The following is a 19314-nucleotide window of genomic DNA, read 5'->3' as shown; positions in this document are numbered from 1 at the left end:
TTCCCTTTTTCTGCACCAGACTTGCATAACGAATGCAGAATAGCCAGCTAATTTTGTGCAAGCTTCTTTTCAGTCCAATACTTTTGCAGTCTCTTCTCCCATTTTATTGTTTTGTCTCCTACTTCTTAATTTTCCTTATTTCTATTTGGTGGCTAAGATGGTGCTCTAACAGATCAAAGTGTAAGTGAAAATAATCAGAATATGAGAAGATTCTTCTACAGCTCACAGAAGTCACTGCAGAAAAGAAAGTAAGTTCAAATTTACCTGAGTAAACCTTATTCCATAGTTGATTTCTGCTGAAACAGATTTTCTTTCTTTTTCTGTACGAACAGGTCGATCATCCAAACCACGACAAAATCTGTAGAGCATTTGTCCTGTTTTTGGACCAAATTCTTTCTGCAGTTTTGACATTGAAGCACACTGCAAATCTCCACAGGTTTTAATTCCCAAAGAAGCCAGCTTAGATTCCATCGTCCTGCCAACTCCTAACAACAAAGCAATTAGTTCTGTTAACACTACACAATTCAAAGCCAGTCAGGTTTTGAAAAAAATAAAATGTCTTTTTAAACCTACACTAGGTCATATCAAATAAATAAATAAATATACACCATAAAAGATAAATTCCACTCAATAAAACATGGTTCAAAGGGAAACTTTTGCTGTCTTCACCTGTGTTTCTTTAATCTGTTTTATATATTTAGTTTAAGATGTCATACTGCTGCGCATTTCTTTATTTCTGGGTAAAATGTGAATGACTCCTGCTTGTAAATCTTCTTGACAAGGTAGTGCCTGTTACAGAGTATACAGCTCTGAAGACCACAACACTCAGTCCAAAAAGAGTGTCCAACATGTAATATGTTTTGCCATCATATACAAGTGATTTTATCTAAAAGAAAACCAACAAATATTTTGACTACTGTTCCACTGCTTCCTTGGTAGAAAAACAGTATTTCAAGTAGAAGTGATAGCATACCTGTATCATTTGTGCTCTGAATTACCAAACACTGGAAATTGTAGGTAACCATGGCAACATCACATATGTGAGTGTGATAAACTTAAGTGTGTTTCTGAATTTTGGAGAGGAGGCCTGTTACTTCTGAAAAATATTAGTCCTTTGAGTTTACACTAGCAAAGTCAGTGAAAGTTAGAAACCCCAGGTAATCAGCTTCTAGCTTTCATAATCTGTTTCTTTGTCTAGGTAGCTTTATTGAAAACATTAGAAAGTTTTTACTATGAACATGCAAGTCAATTCTGAAAACTTTAAAATACATCAAAGCATGGTACTACATGAATAATTTTCTGGAAGAAAAACACCACCTGTAAGTTAGGCCAAAGAGCAATGGTGCTGTGCTGTGAATTATGTTTGGCCATGGAAGGGGATACATTAAGAAAATTTCTAGTAAACTGCACCTGTCCACGTATGCTTTCCTACCACTTTTCCATTTCAGTGCCTATTACTGTCTATTTTTTGTTTCCCTTCCATTTTTTTTTCCTTAAACAGAGAAAATACTATTTTGAACATTTAACACTAAATAACTGTGTACAAATGTAGGCTGATCATTAACATACAAAGCATAACTGACTGCTTACTCAGCATTTTTTGCACTATGCCTGTGTCACATTATACTACTAAAGTATTGACTAACAATACAACGCAGAGTTAGATGCCAGGAAACAGTTTAGCCTACAACACTTTAGAGTATTTTTCTGGAACAATAAAGAAAATATAATAAAGCCTGTTTTCATACAGCTGTAGTCCGTATATCCTTACTGCCTGCCATGCTCCCAGCACAGTAAATCCAGTTCCCTGCCATCTCATCTCTCCCACAATGCCTTGGAGAATCTCCGTAAAAAACCTGTGGGCCAGAAACGGTTCTTTCTTCCCCTCCACTTTCTCCCTGGTCTTCTCTATGTCCACAGGCATCCCACTCAATTGCTCCACTTCTCACTCAAATATCCTTCTCTCTCCTATCTAAGGAATGCAGGACAGAAAACATGTACTCTGCCTATACATATGATGACTGCGAACAACTGCCAAAATGTACAACAGTTTATTTTGCCTGCCTGTTCCTCGAAGGATGTACTCATCTGGACCACTCTTCTCTGTCAAGCGGTCATTTTTCACAAAACTTGTGGAAACACTATGTCATTAGAAATTACACCTCTCAGTAAGATTTGACTAAAACTGCCAAACAGTTCATGAAGTTATTAGTACTGTCACACTTGAAATTATAAATTGTCATAGTCACAATCGTTTCTTCAGACAACTAGGTAAAAACCAACTGGAATTTGAGAAACCTGTTGTTCTTTAAAAAATCAACACATTCTGTCACAGTTGCAATATACTATTGACTAAAGATCCTTACCCCCCAAAAAAGCAATTACTTGTGTAACAAAAGCCTAATGAGTATTCCAAGTCTACCAGAACCAAAAACTGTCTATAGCTGGATGTATAACAGTGGTAATATTCCCACACTAGCCTTGTTTTCCACCTTTCCCTCTATTTATCACCCATTCTAATATAGCTTAAGTTGCAAGCAGGAACACTTCTCTAGTTTGGTAACACTCTCCTCTGCCAAACTTTTATTTCTTCATTTTCCTTCTGTCCTTATGCTCTCTGAAATATCTCTGAGTTTCTTAGATGCAGGAGAGATTAAACAAACTCCTCTCTCCTCTCTCTCCTTTTTTTCCTTCATATGCCCTCTGTTTTATTATGGCATCTGCACTATTTTTTCCAACTCCTGACTTCATACACTCCTTTTTTAGAAAGAGTACTCTCTTGGGCTAGTTCTCAGTTCTAAGAACAACCTGCTTCTCTCAGCAATAAGTACCTGACGTTACTCATTTTATTACATTCATTATGATACAACAAACTAGCACTCACTTGAAATGACTTATCTAAATAATTTTAGTAAAGAATATACGGTTGCATAACAAACTAAACTCTGAGCCTCTTCCATAGATCACGCTGTATGAATCTGTAAAATTCTTCACTGAAAAAGATGCTTCTCCAAGACACAAAAAGGTAACAGATTCTTTTCAGAAATGTCAGAAATTTTTAGAAATCAGTATATCTTCTTTTTTTTTGATCAAAACAATGGAATAACATCTAATCTTATTTGATCCAGAACACATATGTGTAGCTGACACAGTTTTAGTACCAGGAGGCAAAATGTTCTCTAAAAGAAAGGAGTACCTGGAAGACTGGTAACAAGTTGCCCTCTGATAAAATCATCCACTTCTTCAGGTTTTAAGTGATACTGTCCATCTGGTTTTGCTTTACGAGTTGCCATTCTGGCCAGCAGAATATTGGAACCTGTAAAAAGAACAAATTAAAGTGTGTCGGTACTAACTTCTGTCTTCTCAAGTAGAATGCTGCAGTTCAACAGTCAAGGTAAAAATGCAGAAAGCACGGTCAAATCCTTTATCTTTTACAAAGAATTTAATGAAATGCATTCATATATATGCACAGTATCTACTTTCAGATTAGCAGCTAGCAGTACTTGTCATTACATCAGTGTAATTGGAATTACATCAGTGTAACCAGTAAAACTGGAACTGCAAAGTTAAAACCAACCAAACAAAATCCCACCAAAAAAACCCAAACCAACCAAAAAGTAAGTACAGGACACTTCCCTAAGAACAATGAATTTATTGGTCTTGGTTATGGTCTACACATGTAGAGATACAGATAAACAGTTAAGTGGAAACGGTTGAAAGAATTAGAAGTGAAGTATTTTAACACTGCAGAACTTCAAAAAATCCACTGTGGTCAACATAAATAATAATTAGGTGACCACTTCATCAAGTGTATTTTATCTGAAATACTGGAATTAAGGTAATATTTGGGCCTGAGTATTCACTAAAATAATCCAATGATTTCATTAAATTATTATATACACTTATAAAGTGTGGTGGGAACAAGACCTATTTCAGCACTTTTTCTTGTCTGCTTATAGGCTTACTCGTGCCCAGCCAGTAAGATCTCTGAAATGATACGCAAACATATTCATTATTGCCACTCAAACACCCTGTTCTAAGATAAAGCAAACTAAGAAAAGGTCAAGGGAATTCATAACCCACAGCACTGTGTGTTACTATTGCTCCTCTCCTCCCACCTATGTTCACATTTCTTTTGTCTATTCTAAAATTTTAGTTAATAAGAACAGTAACAAGAGTTTAACATGCACTGTTTCTACTGAGGCGCTAAATTGATGAAACAGTTAATGACACATTCCTCTCAATTTCGTATTTAACTTTGGGGATCCATGTTTTGTCTATAGAGTACTGAAGATTACTGATCCTCTTATCTATCAAACATACCAACATAGCCTCTAACACCAGGAAATCTCAGTGATTTACCTTCTGCAATGTATTATACCCACAACACTGATGTAAAGTAGGAGAAAACTAATACCTCACTTAAAAAATGGTTAAGATGTTTACATCTTAACAGGATATGGATACAGGATATTTATAGATGAGTGTTTAATCTTTCACTAGCATTGTTTAAAGCAGTTTAGTTTAGCCACTAAAATCTCTAGGGTAATAAATCAAATTTATTCAACTGCTATAAGCATGGCCTTCCTTAATTTATCTCTAATCAGACAAGAGTGTCAAGAGGAGATCTCAATAGTATTAACATAATCTATTCAAATTTACATTTTATTATATTGGTACAACTTTCCCATTGGGCAACATATAAATCACATAAGATACACATTTCAGGCAGACCATGTTTTTCAGATAAGGTCTCTACGTTCATGTAATAGTACAATTGTTTCCTCTGATTTATTTACTTAATGATGAACTATAAGTGAAGAGTAAACGTCCTTGTTGTGCACCTACCATACAATTTTCTAGAAAAGATACCAATATCCTTATTTTCCAGTATCTCACACAAATTGATTATTAGGAAAAAAAAATAATAATTGCTCATAGGCATTTGTCTCTTTCAATCTCTAAGAGAATTATGATACCAGATTAGAAAATAATGTTTTAAAACCTAATTCTGCACTTTCTAAAGCAAAAAACAAACACTAAATAAGCATATAAAAGAGATTACAAATGTATTTCAAGTAAAACAAGACATAAACACGAATCCAGGGAATTACAGTCTCTGTACTATGATATCATAAGAAATAAAGGAAGAATTCTGCTTACAGTAATGAATTTCAGCTTGTCTCACAAGTGGATTTCATACACTTATACATGCTCCGTATATTTATTTACGGATACTCTAGTTTAATTAGGGACAAAAACAAAGGAGAAAGGAAAGGCCTAAGTGAAAAGAAATCAAGTAAGTCTCTTCAGATGTGTGATTTCATACACAACACCTACTATAAATCATATAAATTTTTGCTTTCAATATCTTCTAATAATTATACTAAATCATGCCACCCTGTAAATTTTTACTGCTATCTCCAATAAGGAACAGAATATCCACTCATTTTTCCATTTACTGGAAAACTACAGTAGCATTTCATGAAGTTGAATGTAATAATATAATATGGATGGGATTTTAGCATACTGTTCAGATAACAATGGAGAAGCAATGGCAATTTTATAGATTTTTGCTTAAAACTTCCCATATATGAAGATTTTCCTGCATTTTTAGTTACACTAATGTAAATGGCAATATATTCCGTATCACACATGTACTTACAGAGTTTTAGCAATCTTACATAGCTTTGATACACCTAACAATAGCAGGCAAAGCTTGTAAACAGAAATGAAATAAGGTACTTACCCATCCCAACAGAAGCAGTGCATTTAGTTTGGGCTTTGATTTCGGTGCGGATAGCATTTGCAAGTTCATCGGGAGTCAATCTGGTCTCTGTAAGTATTTCAGTGATATCTACTAGTGCTTCATCACAACTGACTGCTTCGATGTTATGAGTATAGCTATCAACACAAAGTAAAGGAGGTGAAACACCAGCAACAGCTCACCATCTGTTAAAACAAATATGTAGCAAATAAAGTCTTCCTTTTGTGGTGGCATTTCCCTGCTTATTTTGTATCACACATCACTTACATATTAAAAATGATAAACCAGCAAATTACAGTAACGTTGCTAAGGTAGGACTAATTTCAACATGCATCTCTATTCTAAAGGAACAACTGGAAGAGATGAACACTTATTTTTCATTGACAATAAGAAATTTCCAGTTTTGTTCAAGTGCATTTAAACCCCAGGAAGTATAAAATCTAATAGATGTTACTCCAATAACCCCTTCTTAAGTTACTCAAGAAACCCTCCTGGAAGTACCTCACTACTAAGCAAAGATCTGCTTCTCACAGTGTAATCAGTAAAAAAATGTAACAATGACTCCTTTGGAAGTCAGATGTTCACTGTTTAGAGGATCTGGCTTCAAGACAGAATGCTCAGAAGCAGCACAGGGCTTAAATAACAAAAATACTACAAAAGGAAGATCTCAAATAGGAATGGCTTAATTGAAGCTGAAAAGTAACATGGAGGTGAAAATGCTAAATTGAATAACGGCATGCAGCAGTGGCAAATAAAATATGCTTGATAATCTTACCACGAAAGATCATGCAAACAAACAGCGTGTTACCTTGCTAATATTTCATATACCGTCCGTGCAACTTCTTTGTATGCATCAAAATCATAAGAAACTGCTTGAAGATTTGGACACAACTTCTTTGCTTGACCAAAAAACATTCCATTCTTTATGCCAACTTGTCTAAATTGGAAGGATAAAAAAACCCCAAATAAACACAGTACCAACTTTTCCACAAATAAATATGAGGTATTTTCGAATGAAGTATTTGTCTTTTCCCATAAAAATGAATTGTCAACAAAAAGGAGTTTAGTCCCAACTGCTAGCAATTTAATAGATAAGAAAAATAACTGCAGATTGAGTATTTGAAGTAGCTGTACAATATTCAGGCATGCAGCACAGACAACTCCCCTGTAGGAACATGCTTAAACCAAAAGTCTCCAGAAAGCGCTACTTGCTACCTTGTTTCAAATTAAAACCAAGCATAAACTACAGCAACTAAGGTAACTGGATCTTATATTCCACTGTGCAAGTTGACAAAATTATGCTCCTGTAATAAATGAACTCTTAACTTTCTAAGATACAAATATAAGCCTGCCTATCTTAACATGCTTGAGAAAGGTTTCAAACGAAGGAATAATTTCTGGAGTATTATTTCCACCAGGAAAGAAAATCCTATTTCCAACACTGTGCTTCTATTTTTAACAAGTCATTTCATACTCTGAAGATTTATAATGTACGTTACTGGGGATGCTCAGAGTAATCTGTGTGAGAAACGGTTTTAAGTTTAGTAATTGCAGTTCCTGTCTGATTTTACTTCCTTCAGCAACAAAGTGTTCTTAATTCCATAAAAGAATGCAATTTTGACACAAAGAAGTGAAGATAACATCATGAAATCAACAATATCAGAGTGAGTGGCACAAGGTTTTCCTTAATAGGCTTTGTTTCAAGTAACATGCAGGTTAGGTTAAGAGCTATTAAGGAGTGTTTAAAAAGCAGCAGCATCCACATGAAAGACCTAGTGTTAAATTCTAACAACCTATATAACTACAAGTTTTGAAAACATTACAAAAAAATTCCTGTCTAGATAACGCTAAAGAAGCAGACTGAACAACTGCTGTTTTTGGACATTTTATGCTTATCTGTATGAGATTTTCAAGCAACCTGATATGTAACTTTTACCTACCTGGCTTCATAACTACAAGAAGCTATTTCAGCCATGGACAGAATAGTGAGATCAAAGTCAGCTCCATTCACATGTGTGGAATCCATATGCTCCCAGACTGATGAGTCCAGTTTATCAGGTACTCTAATTTCTGCTTGGAAAATAATATTTATATTTGGTTTTATACTGTTTTTCTTAAAAGTTCAACAGACAGAATGTGAATAATATAAACATTATTGATTTTATTTTATACAATTTCTATACTGCTACCTGTTGATGAAGAGGTTCTTATTACTATATTGATTCATGTCATGGTCCAGGAAAAAAACACCAGACCGCCCCTGAGTAATCTCTCTCTGCAGGTAGGTCTGTACGTATTACTGAGAATAACATTAAGCTACAGAAAATTTCTGTTTCTATTTCCCCCAAAATTACTAGACAGCAGCTTGTTGGTGATGACATACACCATAGTGTAAAACAAGACTGATCTCAGTCAGCTTTAATGACAATAAAAATGAACAAACACTTGAGGCTAACTGCTACAACCACATCCTGTAAACAAATACAAGACACTCAAAAATTTACCAACTGCTTGGCTGAACAAGACACTTTGCTACATTCCTTTTTACAAAAGCACAACTACCACCAGAACACAGAAACTGAATTCAGAATACAAACCCATTTTTTATCCTACTTACAACCTCTTACTTGGAACTACTTTTCTAATAATTTAGATACCACAAAGTGATTTTTAAGAAGTGAAATAACCAGAATGCTAATTAGTTCAAACTAAAAAACACCAGCTAGAAACTTACATTTCCTTTAACACTCTTACGGGGATATTAATTGGCAAAACTGCTGTTCCTTCCTAGTAATTCTCTTACTAGGATATGTCAACTTCTTTCAAATATCACCATAAATTTACCTTTGATCAAAACGATACATTTATAAATACGGCAACCCCAGACTTAAAATGAGACAGACCTTCCCTAATTTTAGAAAACTTTACTGCATGCTCTTAGATAAATTTTAGAGTCCTCTAGGCCCACTGCATACTAGGTACTATAGAACAGAATTCCATGACACTGCATAACTGGCATCAAGTACAGCATTTTCTATTCCTTTCTATTTGGGTTTTCACGGTATGTAAACCTTGAAAGATATGTGCCTATATTCTGAATATTTATCAGCCTGCAAAAATGGCTAGATGCAAAAATTACTATGCCCTCCCAAACTCCCCACCAGAATCAAAACAAGTTATCACAGACAAAAAGCTTCTATTTACTTAAAATGAAATCCAGTATGCGTGTTATAGTTCTTTTTCATTACTGTAGTCTATATACCACCATACACCACTGTAATATAATAAACAGGGAGTTTTCTTCAGTGCCACAATGTTACGTTACGCAGTAACATGGTGTGCACATTCAAGTACTTATCAGACCAGAGAAAGTGTTGTAGTGAGTGGAGACAGCAGGGGTAGAACCTGACTCATGAAAAACTGCTTTTGTTCAGAATCTCTGCTAAATTTGTGTACCTTTTTATGTCTTAAATATTTTCATGAATGATGAGCTCAGTAAGTTACCTAAGATGTCGGCAACTGAAAATTAGAGCAAAATTATGCCCCAAATAAAGATAAGAATGACAAGAACAATTTCTTTAGTCCATGCCTTCCTGTGCCCTGGCCTGAGATGATGCTGTCATCTTGTCTATCTTCATTGGACTCGTCGACTTTTTCCACTTCGCAGCAGAGCAGATCCCCCCATGAGCTGATGGAGTCACTTCATGTGAAATTCAGGGCAATGCAGAACACATTGTCCTCAATGGAAGGCGAGGTAGAGAACCTCTCATCAAAAGCTGGGAAACTAGACAGGCACATGGTGAATGTGGAGCAACGGATGGAGAAATCAGAGGCCAGGACCCAAGTCTGTGAAAAAGAAATCGCTGAGAATAAATCTGTGACTAATATGATGGTTAAAATCTGCTGCTCTTTAGAATGAAAAAAGGGAGATACTAGGGTTGAGGGAAAGGAAGCCTAGAAAACATTCACATCTTGGGCATCCTGGCCATGGAAAAGAGACCCCAAACTATGAATCCTGATTAACATACGTTAATCTTCTATCTTTAGAACATGAATGTTAAAGATGGCATGTATGTAGAGAAGTAATTTCTACTACCCGGAAAGACTATCTCCAATTCGGAGATTTAGGGCGAGAATGATAGCAAGTTTTTAAATTTAAAAGTTACACATTTTTGGATGAATTCAAACAAGAAAAAGAAAGTATTTCATAAAAGAGTCAAGATTCTATTGACACTAGATATTTCTCTAGCAATGCAGATCAAAAGGCAGAACCAGTATCACTAAAGAAGTAATTTGCAAAAAAAGAAGTAGCTGAAGCAGCGGAATTCAGTATTTGGTCAAAAGTGATTCATAAAGGTTTGGTTTTGTTTGTTCTTTTTTTGGTGTGGGGTTTTTTTTTTTTTAATTTAGAACATTTTTTCTAATAGGCAAGACCTGGAGAAAGCAAAATCAGAGAACAGCCTGGAAAGCACGAAGCATCAAAAAATGATGTGAGTTCCATGTTGAAGCATGGATGTAAAAATATGCTCATGTTCAGAGTTGGTGCCAACTACCTTTTCATTTCATTTACATAACATGTCCTCAAACAGAATTGTGTATGTTTAACAGCATAATTTAGCATTTTGAATTTTTGATATTTTAGAAAAGTATCTTTTCCATGTGATACATGTACCTACTGGACTGTGTCTACCTCTAGCATGGCACAATTAAACACATGCTGTGAAGTGTGTCATATAAATTCTCTAAGATACTGTTATATTAGAAAAGCCTAACCCGTAATTCCACCTTTTCATCTAAGACCATAACTAACCAATTTCTTTTCCCCAAAAGGAAGACAAGCCATGTACTTATGAGAATGCAAGCAGAAACAACAGGTTGTAATTTTTGTTGATAAAACCATTGTGCATGGACATAAAAATTCATAAAGAGACTAAAAAAAATATTATGAACTGCGGCTGATGAGATAAAGACTATAAAATGAGTGTTAGGAAAAAAATCCTTTCACCAAAACAACAGGTTGCACAACCAGACTAAGTATCAAGAAAGAAAGAGCTAGCTGCCTGCCTGTGTGCAAGCCAGTGAGATTGGATGCTGAAGTTAAAGAAACGAATGTGGGGCTATCCGGAAAAAGCTGCTGCAGTAAGAAACTGAGTTTGTTATACAATAGGCTGAAATCTGCTGTACCCTTAAGCAGTACATATAGTAGAAGAGACACTATTGAATTTGTGAATCACAAAGAACATGCTAGATAATCAGCTAACTTCAATAATTTAACTGCCTCACTCTCCAAACATCACTTGATCGTATTGTCACACCCTTACCCAGTGTAAGATCCTAATAAAAGTTACGAAGGCGCTGTATAAAACTGAACTACCAATTAATAGTGCATACGCAAGCTATACTACAGAAAATCCAACACCATAAAAACCACAGCTATCTTTGTAACACACTTGTATATGGCATTGCAAACAACATAGCAGAAGCTAAGTCTGGAGCATCCTGAAAAGTCCTCAAAGAGTTAAAGGCCAGTGGGTTCCACAAACATATATTCTACCTCAGTTTTGAAGTGATCTTAAACTACAGCAAAAAGACCAATAAAATGGCATCACTTCCTGTAATACCTTGTTTCCACATGTCTTTGAAAATTGGCAGAATTGATTAGGGTTTTTTCTGTTTTAGGGGTTTTTTTTTGGTTTTGTTTTTTTTTTCTTTTTGACGTACTAACATTTCAGAAATAACCATGGAAGAACAACCTGTCTTTTCCACCTCTTATATCAACAAATAACTCACTAAGGTGTAAACTTTGTAACAGTAGTACTTGCTACCATAAGGTTGGAAAAAGTGCATATACAAGGGGCAAAGGAGAAACTCAACTTTCAAATCTAAACTGAAATGAAATAGCAGTTGCCCCTTGTACATGCACTTTTTACCAGCCCTGAGGTAAAAACTAAGTTTCAAGCTGATTAAGCAGACTGTTGGGGGGGGAAAAAAAAACAAAAACAACCCAAAACAGAAACAACTTGCCAATGTTAGCAATATTGCTTTCTTACACTGAATGCAGTTCAGGCAGAATAATTACACAAACAAACAACAAGTAAAATATACTTGTTAACAAAAGTATGTTCTGTTACATGAGTACTACTTGAGGACACAAAGTAACAAATTTCTAAATTACTGCAAGCAAGCAAGGAATTTTCAAACTACAACAGATACCCTGATTTTGAGGAAACAAAAGTACTAGAAAGACAGAACTCATGGAAGTTGCACAGACTTTCCAGAAACCTGAAATGCCCTAAGGACCACCCAAATTAACTCACTGTACAGAGATTACTGTACACATGCAATTGAAAAGTCAGCTTCAAACAATCAGTTTCTCACTGGCCATGTGCTGTCATTTCTACTTTTAAAGTAAAAAAAATAGACTTTTAAAATTTATTTTGTACCTCCTTCTCTGTAACAGACTTACTCAGAACAAAGTGATCCTGGACATCTTGTATTTATTTCTTATTCTAAATAATTACTTAGCATTATATCTTATACTCAACCTCAATGAAAGTGAGTAAAACCTAAAACCACTCTAAACTGAGCAAAACTAATTGACAAGAAGACACAAGGGCATGTTATTTCTGAGGCCACCGGCATCCTGTTGTCCAAAGATTATTTCTTTTCTGAAATCCCCTCTGTGAAAAAAACAAACTTATCCACTGTGCACTTAAAACTCTAAGGAAAAAGTCTTCAATAACAACAGTTGAAAACACACAGACAGACAGACAGACAGACAAACAAACAGACTTATCTGTACCTGCTTTGCCATTCAATAGTTTATTCTGGTAATATTGCTGTTCAAGCTGGGGGTTTGCACCAGGGCGCAGTGGTGCCTTTCCTGCACCTCTGTTACTAGTAACAGCTACTGGTTTTCCTGTGGAGAAGAAATACATGTACTTGTAAGTCAACATCTGTAATAGCTTACATTTTAGTAACAGCACAACTAGGCTAGGATCATACAGATGTCTGATTTGTTTGTCATTACTTTCAAGTTTATACACTTTGAGCATTAAGAAGTGACTTTGCACTGTGACTGTGAATTTGCTGTCTTACTTGCAGTCACATGTAAAGAAGAAAAGCTTTTAAAGAGTGGAAATACAGCTGTACTAGTTTGTCTTTAATAATCAGTATAAATGGAAGCTGTGAAACTTCATCAGTTTAACTGCAAACGCTACTGATTTTAAGTACTTTATCATGTACATACATACCAACACGCTCAGTTTCATTTGTTTAATTAACTGTACAAAATAAAATCTTTAGTAAACTTTCGACTTTTTACTAGTATCAGCGCCTTTGTAATTTTTCTACAGGAAGCTTATTTATGAACTGAAAATTCCTGCAGACTTCCATGGAACAGAAAAAATATTTGCATGAAAGTCTTAGGTTCTTTATAATCCAGTAATGGAATTTGAACCTTGACAGGAAATAAAGTTTTAAAGATCCAAACATACCAGGAATATCTCTGACATAGTTGCTCCTACCTTTGGACAGAGGAGAGCAAAGGAATTGTATATGCAGCTTACTCTTTCCCAAGGTCTAGGATAGCTGGGTGTCAGATGGTCACCACTGCACCAAGTCTTCAGACTTGTGCGTCACTGAAGTTCAGTGTTTGCACAGAAGAACTAGCATCTCTGCTTCTGAATGGTACACTTCTAAGGTGCAAAACTTGCTAAAGAGCTCCACTAATTCTTACTATGCCTTAAGGATGATCACACAAATCAGACTTCTAAATGACAACTAAATTGTTCATCCTCCAGGTCTTATAGTATATTTAATGTATAAGAGTTTAGATAGAAAAGGGAAGGAGAAGCAAATTTCCTTTGAAAAAGATGCATCAGGCAGAAATAATTCTCAACCTTGACCTCTCCACTTCTCTAGCTAAACAAAGCTCCTTACTTTACTGCAGCGAAAATATCAGGATATCCCACCTTTTTTTTTTTTTAATAGAGAGTGACCAAACCCCACTTTTGGTACAATCAGAATTTGATCCTCAGTTTCTAAGATGGCAGATTTAAGTCTCACAAGATATGTGCAATGTTAGAGAGAATGGTTACTTTAGATCTTAGTTCTCTCTTCTTTCTTTAGATACCAAAAGGAGACAGCAAGAAGAATTCCAGTTCTTTCTTCCACTTGTTTTCAATTGTGAGAAAGTAAGCAGGAATATGAAAGTTGCATGGTCTGACTATCAAAGATGCCAGAAAAAGATTAACATGCAAAGTTCATTTTGGAAGTGTGCAAGTTTGGTTTTGTTTTTAAAGGCCTGAGTAAACTGTAACATGTAGAATTAAATACTGACCTTTGAGATCTGGTCTATTTCGGATAGCCACAGACACAAAGAAGCAATCCATATCCACGTGCATTATACAGCTCTGTGGCTTGGATGAACTCGCAACAGACACATTACCTAGTATGAAGATACACCAATAGAAAACTTGAACCCTAATTTACACACTTTGGTACTACTCACAGTAGTCATTAAGGACTATTATAAGGATTTTACCACCTTAAATTAGGAAGATTTTTGTTTCTTCTCACCAAGAAAATACTTACTCAGAGAAATGTAAACATAAAAGTAGACAAACAGCCTAAACAATGCATCAACTTAAAGTTTCTATTTTATTTTCTTGTAATTAACACCTTCTACCTAACAAGTTCCCCCAACCCAAGCAGATTAACGCATGTTGTGGGAACTGGATCTTAATTTCACTAAGTTAACACTGAATCTGGAACAAAGAACTTTACTCCTTTTTGTTCATCAATCAGAAGACTGTTCCAAAAGTTAAAAAATAAGTTTAGCTGCACTAAGAGCTACCATTAATGCTTCATAAACCACACCAAAATTAGTTTTAAACCTCTGATGCAACTGGATTCTCTCATTGCTGAGTCTACAGTCACAGAAACATTCAGCGAAGAGGAGCAAGAAGGCCCCAGACTGAAAAAATTAGACACCTGAAGAACTAGAAATACTTGCGTCAAGTATTCTAGAAGTTCTAGTCTGCATGTCTATGTTGCTGACATACCAGAGGAAGCTATATCTAACAAAAAAATCTTAATTTGAACAATGCATAAAGTGTAACAGTGCAAAAATACTTCAAGACATCAGTGAATTGTTCCACTTAACATCTGCGTTAATTACTGAGCAATGAGAAAAGTATTTTCCTGTTTTTAATAATTTACCATTTGAGCTCATTCTTTGAAAAATAACGATGGTCTTATAAAGGGTGTATTTACAAATAAAGCGATCAAGTTAATGCTTAACAAGCTGCTACTTGTCAAGTGAAACACAGCCATTAACTATTTGAATACTCTAGGCCAAATCAAAGAGAAAATAAAAATATATTAGTTTATACCATATTTTGATGGAAAAAAATACACATTAAGGTAGTTCATAAGCTAACATGTTTTATAACTGGGTCCTAGAACAAACATGGAATCAGTTAATTTATTAATCTAACAATTTTTTAGGACGTGGTAATTTATCTTCCAGCGTATCTTCGTATGATTACAAGTGAGTATTTTTACAGCACAAGAATCAGAATCTCTTTGATGGTACAGAGCTAGCCTTTTAATTGAGTAAGACTGTAAATGAGAGATTCTAAAGATGTAAAATGCTTTACCTATACTTGTAACGCTTTTCCTCTTATGAATTACACAACTTTTTTCATTTTGGCCCTTGATGTAATGACATAAAACATTTCTTGCCTGCCACAAGCCAGGTTCAGAAGTCTTATATGACACTGCTACACCATTTAAACAGACCCAGAGAAATAAAATTCTTACTAACAAATAAAAAAATTAAATTTTAGTTCACTTCCAACGTTACTCATCTTTTTAATTTTCAGACTGAACTATACGAAGCAAGGTTTTTTCTTCTGTTTTCTCCCTTTAGACCTTCACACAGCAACTACAGACTTGTAGTTAGAGATATATAGAAAGTATTTTTTCCCCTTATCAATCCACATATCTTGGTAAAGTAAGAGGTATTATTTCCACAAGGAGGAATTGAATATAGACCAGAGTATCACATTCAGTCACATTTTATAAGTTAAAAAAACCACCTCAAACAAAACCAAAAGCAGTCAGATCCTTTAGTTTTCAGAGTACCAAGGTCACCAAGCTTTTCAAGATAGCCTGACAATGTGGACAGTGAATATTAACCTACTTAGTCTCAGTTAGACATTTCATGTACAAAGATATAAGGCACCTTCTCAACATAAACCTTCTTAAACAAGTATCTACCTGTGTCAGTTTTAAGTGCAGACCTGCCTGCTTTCCATTTTTTTAATTTTTCCCTTCCTGGAAAGACACCGCTGTTTTTTCTCTGCAGGCTGTTGACAAACTCTGTCAATTCACACTTCCATGATGATATATGATGCAGTCTTGAACGTGAATAAAAGTCAGAAATAAAACTACAATCTGAAGGTTTGGACACAGGTAAGGAAGCTGCCTTGCTAGCAGCAGGTACAGAAGTGCTTTTTGTGCTTGAAGGCCCCTGAACAGTGGAGTGGTGAGCACCATTTATTTTAGCATTACTGTGCAAAGATGAAGATGAGGATGAATTACTCATAGTCCTATGTGGATTCCACGAGAAGTCTGTATTTTTGTTGCTTTGCTGCAACTGCTGCGTTGTGCAGTCTCTAAAGTCAACCATGCCTTTTTCAGTCTTCTCCTCCTCCAGCACAGGGCTTGGAGAGAACCTACTCGCAACACCGTTGCCGGAGGGCACCAAGCAATCCTGTGTCTTTAAGGCACTGGTAGAAGTGTGTGTCCGTCCGTTAAAAACGGCAGTGCTGTCTTTGTGAGACTGAATCCCATTTTGTTTCCGTCCAGGAAGGATCTGCTCCAGCTCCACAAATCCAAAATCGTCATTTTCTTCCTCCTCTTCTTCATTCCAGCTACTTATTCCGTTGGGTGTCATCTCATTTTCCATCTCACACTTTTTAATATGATTTCTGAAACAGATATGATTCTTTAATACCACATCTTTCAAAAGGCACACCTACAGGTCATTTCAAGTGCTAAGTATTTATCTTCCTAATTGTTACTGGTATGTATTTGAGTAATTTTTACATTTTCAAGACAATTATCTCAAACTCTGAGCCATGTCCTCTGCATGTCACAAAATATTATATTGCTGTACAAAAGATTTCACAGATTTGGTGTATTATTAATGCAGCGCTACACGGAGTTTATATGGGAGTAGCCAAAACCATGCTCACACTAGAACAGCTATTTCCAAGGCCTTTAATTTGACCAGCATTCTCCAACTGAACTATAATATTTATTTGTTAACAGAACTGTACTACCATGGTCAGCATGAATGGGGCAGGAATAAGGCAAACCATCAGAAGGAGTTACCTTTTTATCAAGAGAGGTGATTTTCCTTATCTAGTTACAAACACACAAAAAAAGAAAAAAACAAAGTATACAGAGAAAACTTCTATTTTTTAGAAAATTATTTTGATGTGTTGCATTTATTTTACCTTCTCCCAAGGGAAAAAAATATCTGTTCAAGCTCTATAAATCAAACACATTCTTAGCTTTTCACAAAACCCCAAACAAACAAATTTTCATCTTTTAACCATATAAAAAAAAGTACTCTGCCACAAGCGCACTGGCAATTTACATTTACTATGACAATGTAAAGGTAAAGCTTTCATTCAAAGAATTAATGCTGTAACAAACCTTAAGTGGAATTAAAACCAAAGCCTTCAAGAGTTGTGCATACTCTTGATCCGCTGAAAAAAACTCAACCCACAACCACCATTCACAACTCCCAAAGCTATCAATGTAAGTACACAAAAAAAGGCAGGCAATAATTAGCTATGTAGTATACCAGTGAAACCAGAAAGCCAATTAAGTGTGACAACAATTTGGTTAAGATTATCACAATCATAAATTATTACACATAACATTTTGGAGGAGTTGCATGGTTGAAAGTTGTATACCCAGTGGTACATATTTAGTATTAGAGGCTAGGGCAGGATTTTTAACTCATGCTTTTCAGACTAAATTGTTATTTTTGGAAGCGTGAATATTTTTCCCATTTGAAAAACATTAACAATGCAATAATAAGAGGTGATGGTAATTGTATCACTCATTGTTTAGAATACAGGTAAATACTCCTTACGATATTAATTTTGTGGCACTGTCATTTTTTCTAAATACAGACAAATCCCACTGATAGGTAAAGTCTCCTCAGCATTATGTGGAACTGAATTTTAAATACATCAGCAGACTACAGAAGAATAGAGATCACCATTACGCATCAGAAAGTACAGTATCTTGTACAGTATCCTTGGCCCTTTTTGAGGAGCAGTAGCATTGGACCAGATGATCTCCAGAGGTCTCTTCCAACCTCAAACATTCTGTAATCTTATGATTCTTCCTTCTAAAAAAACCACATGCTTCTGAAAAAGACGTGGGAACCCCCTTAAAAAGATCTACAGAACAGTATGTTCAAGTGGAAGGTTTCTTTCCAAATTCCAGTTCCTCTGCCAGTTAAAAGTTTCACTCATAGCTTTGTTCTCTTCTCTTCTCATGGTCTTTTAGGAGAATTTCTTACGTTGTAATTGAATTTTTTAATCCATCTTCTCTCTCAAGTGTGACTTAAACCTTGGTGTTAACATATATAAGGTATGCTGTCACTTTTTGGCTTAAAAGAAGCTAAAGAAAGAACTTAACTAATATGCATTTGTATTTGTTCCTAGGCACCTCCAGCAAAAGTAATCAAATCACACCAGCTTTTTGTTTTTGAAATAAAGACCTACTTTTCAGTGTCACTAGTCAGAATCTTTTAATGTATACCTGTTGCTTCCACACAGATATCCTACATCCTAGGATTTCTAAGTCACATAATCAAAGTGTGGTCCTAAGGTTAGAGACAAAGCTTGAAGTAAAGGTAACTGTAGTTCTGTCCTTGACTTATATAGCTATGCCTTACTTTTAAATTTCAGTGCCTCAGAGATTTCCTCTTAATAGAGAAGAAATTAATTTAAAAGATATTATATAGTTATAAGTGCAAACCCATTATGAGTGAAAGATTAGCATCTGCATTACAAGATCAGAAACACTTACACCCTGTTGAGATCTTTAGCTATATTGCTTGGACCTGGCATGGCATCTTCAGGTTTGCATATGCTATTAAAGTTGAGACCTTTTTGAACACTTGACTGCTTGGTGTAAAGCTGATACGGAATGTGCGACAGGAGACGCCCAGCTTTAATGCTGAAACAAAAAAAACCAGGAACAGGTTACTATTTCAGACATTAAAAAAAAACCAACCTTCTGTGCTAGAAAATACCTTATGCACAGTAAACTATTACTTTAGTCATTACTGTTTGCTGTTCTGCTATATGTACCTGCAGTCCCTTCTACAGCCCCCTTCCCACTACTAACTGAATTTCACTGAGAAGTAATTTGTGATGTGGTGACTGGTACTACAAAAGACATTTGCACGGTTCTGTTGGTCAGTTGTCTACATCCATTTATCTTCTCCAATT

General features: G+C 35.4%; 1 protein-coding gene across 7 annotated transcripts in view; it reads right to left on the bottom strand.

The window, feature by feature from the left end:
• Positions 1 to 19314, bottom strand: part of REV1 (REV1 DNA directed polymerase) — a 62700-nt gene that overhangs the window by 20532 nt on the left and 22854 nt on the right. For 2 of the 7 annotated variants that reach the window (XM_037376015.1, XM_037376017.1), the window contains 9 exons: positions 18890 to 19039; positions 16052 to 16764; positions 14109 to 14216; positions 12570 to 12686; positions 7708 to 7840; positions 6576 to 6704; positions 5750 to 5904; positions 3197 to 3316; positions 265 to 485 (listed from right to left, as the gene is read on the bottom strand). In XM_037376015.1, the coding sequence (XP_037231912.1) occupies positions 265 to 485; positions 3197 to 3316; positions 5750 to 5904; positions 6576 to 6704; positions 7708 to 7840; positions 12570 to 12686; positions 14109 to 14216; positions 16052 to 16764; positions 18890 to 19039 (1846 nt within the window). Of the gene's footprint in view, positions 1 to 264; positions 486 to 3196; positions 3317 to 5749; positions 5905 to 6575; positions 6705 to 7707; positions 7841 to 9223; positions 9599 to 12569; positions 12687 to 13293; positions 14018 to 14108; positions 14217 to 16051; positions 16765 to 18889; positions 19040 to 19314 lie in introns of those variants that run through there. The other 5 variants (XM_037376016.1, XM_037376019.1, XM_037376021.1 and 2 more) reach the window with 5 other exon arrangements.

The sequence above is a fragment of the Falco rusticolus genome, chromosome 2 (assembly GCF_015220075.1).
Source record: "Falco rusticolus isolate bFalRus1 chromosome 2, bFalRus1.pri, whole genome shotgun sequence".
Classification (NCBI taxonomy): Eukaryota; Metazoa; Chordata; class Aves; order Falconiformes; family Falconidae; genus Falco; species Falco rusticolus.
This window is presented reverse-complemented; position numbering and strand designations above follow the sequence as displayed.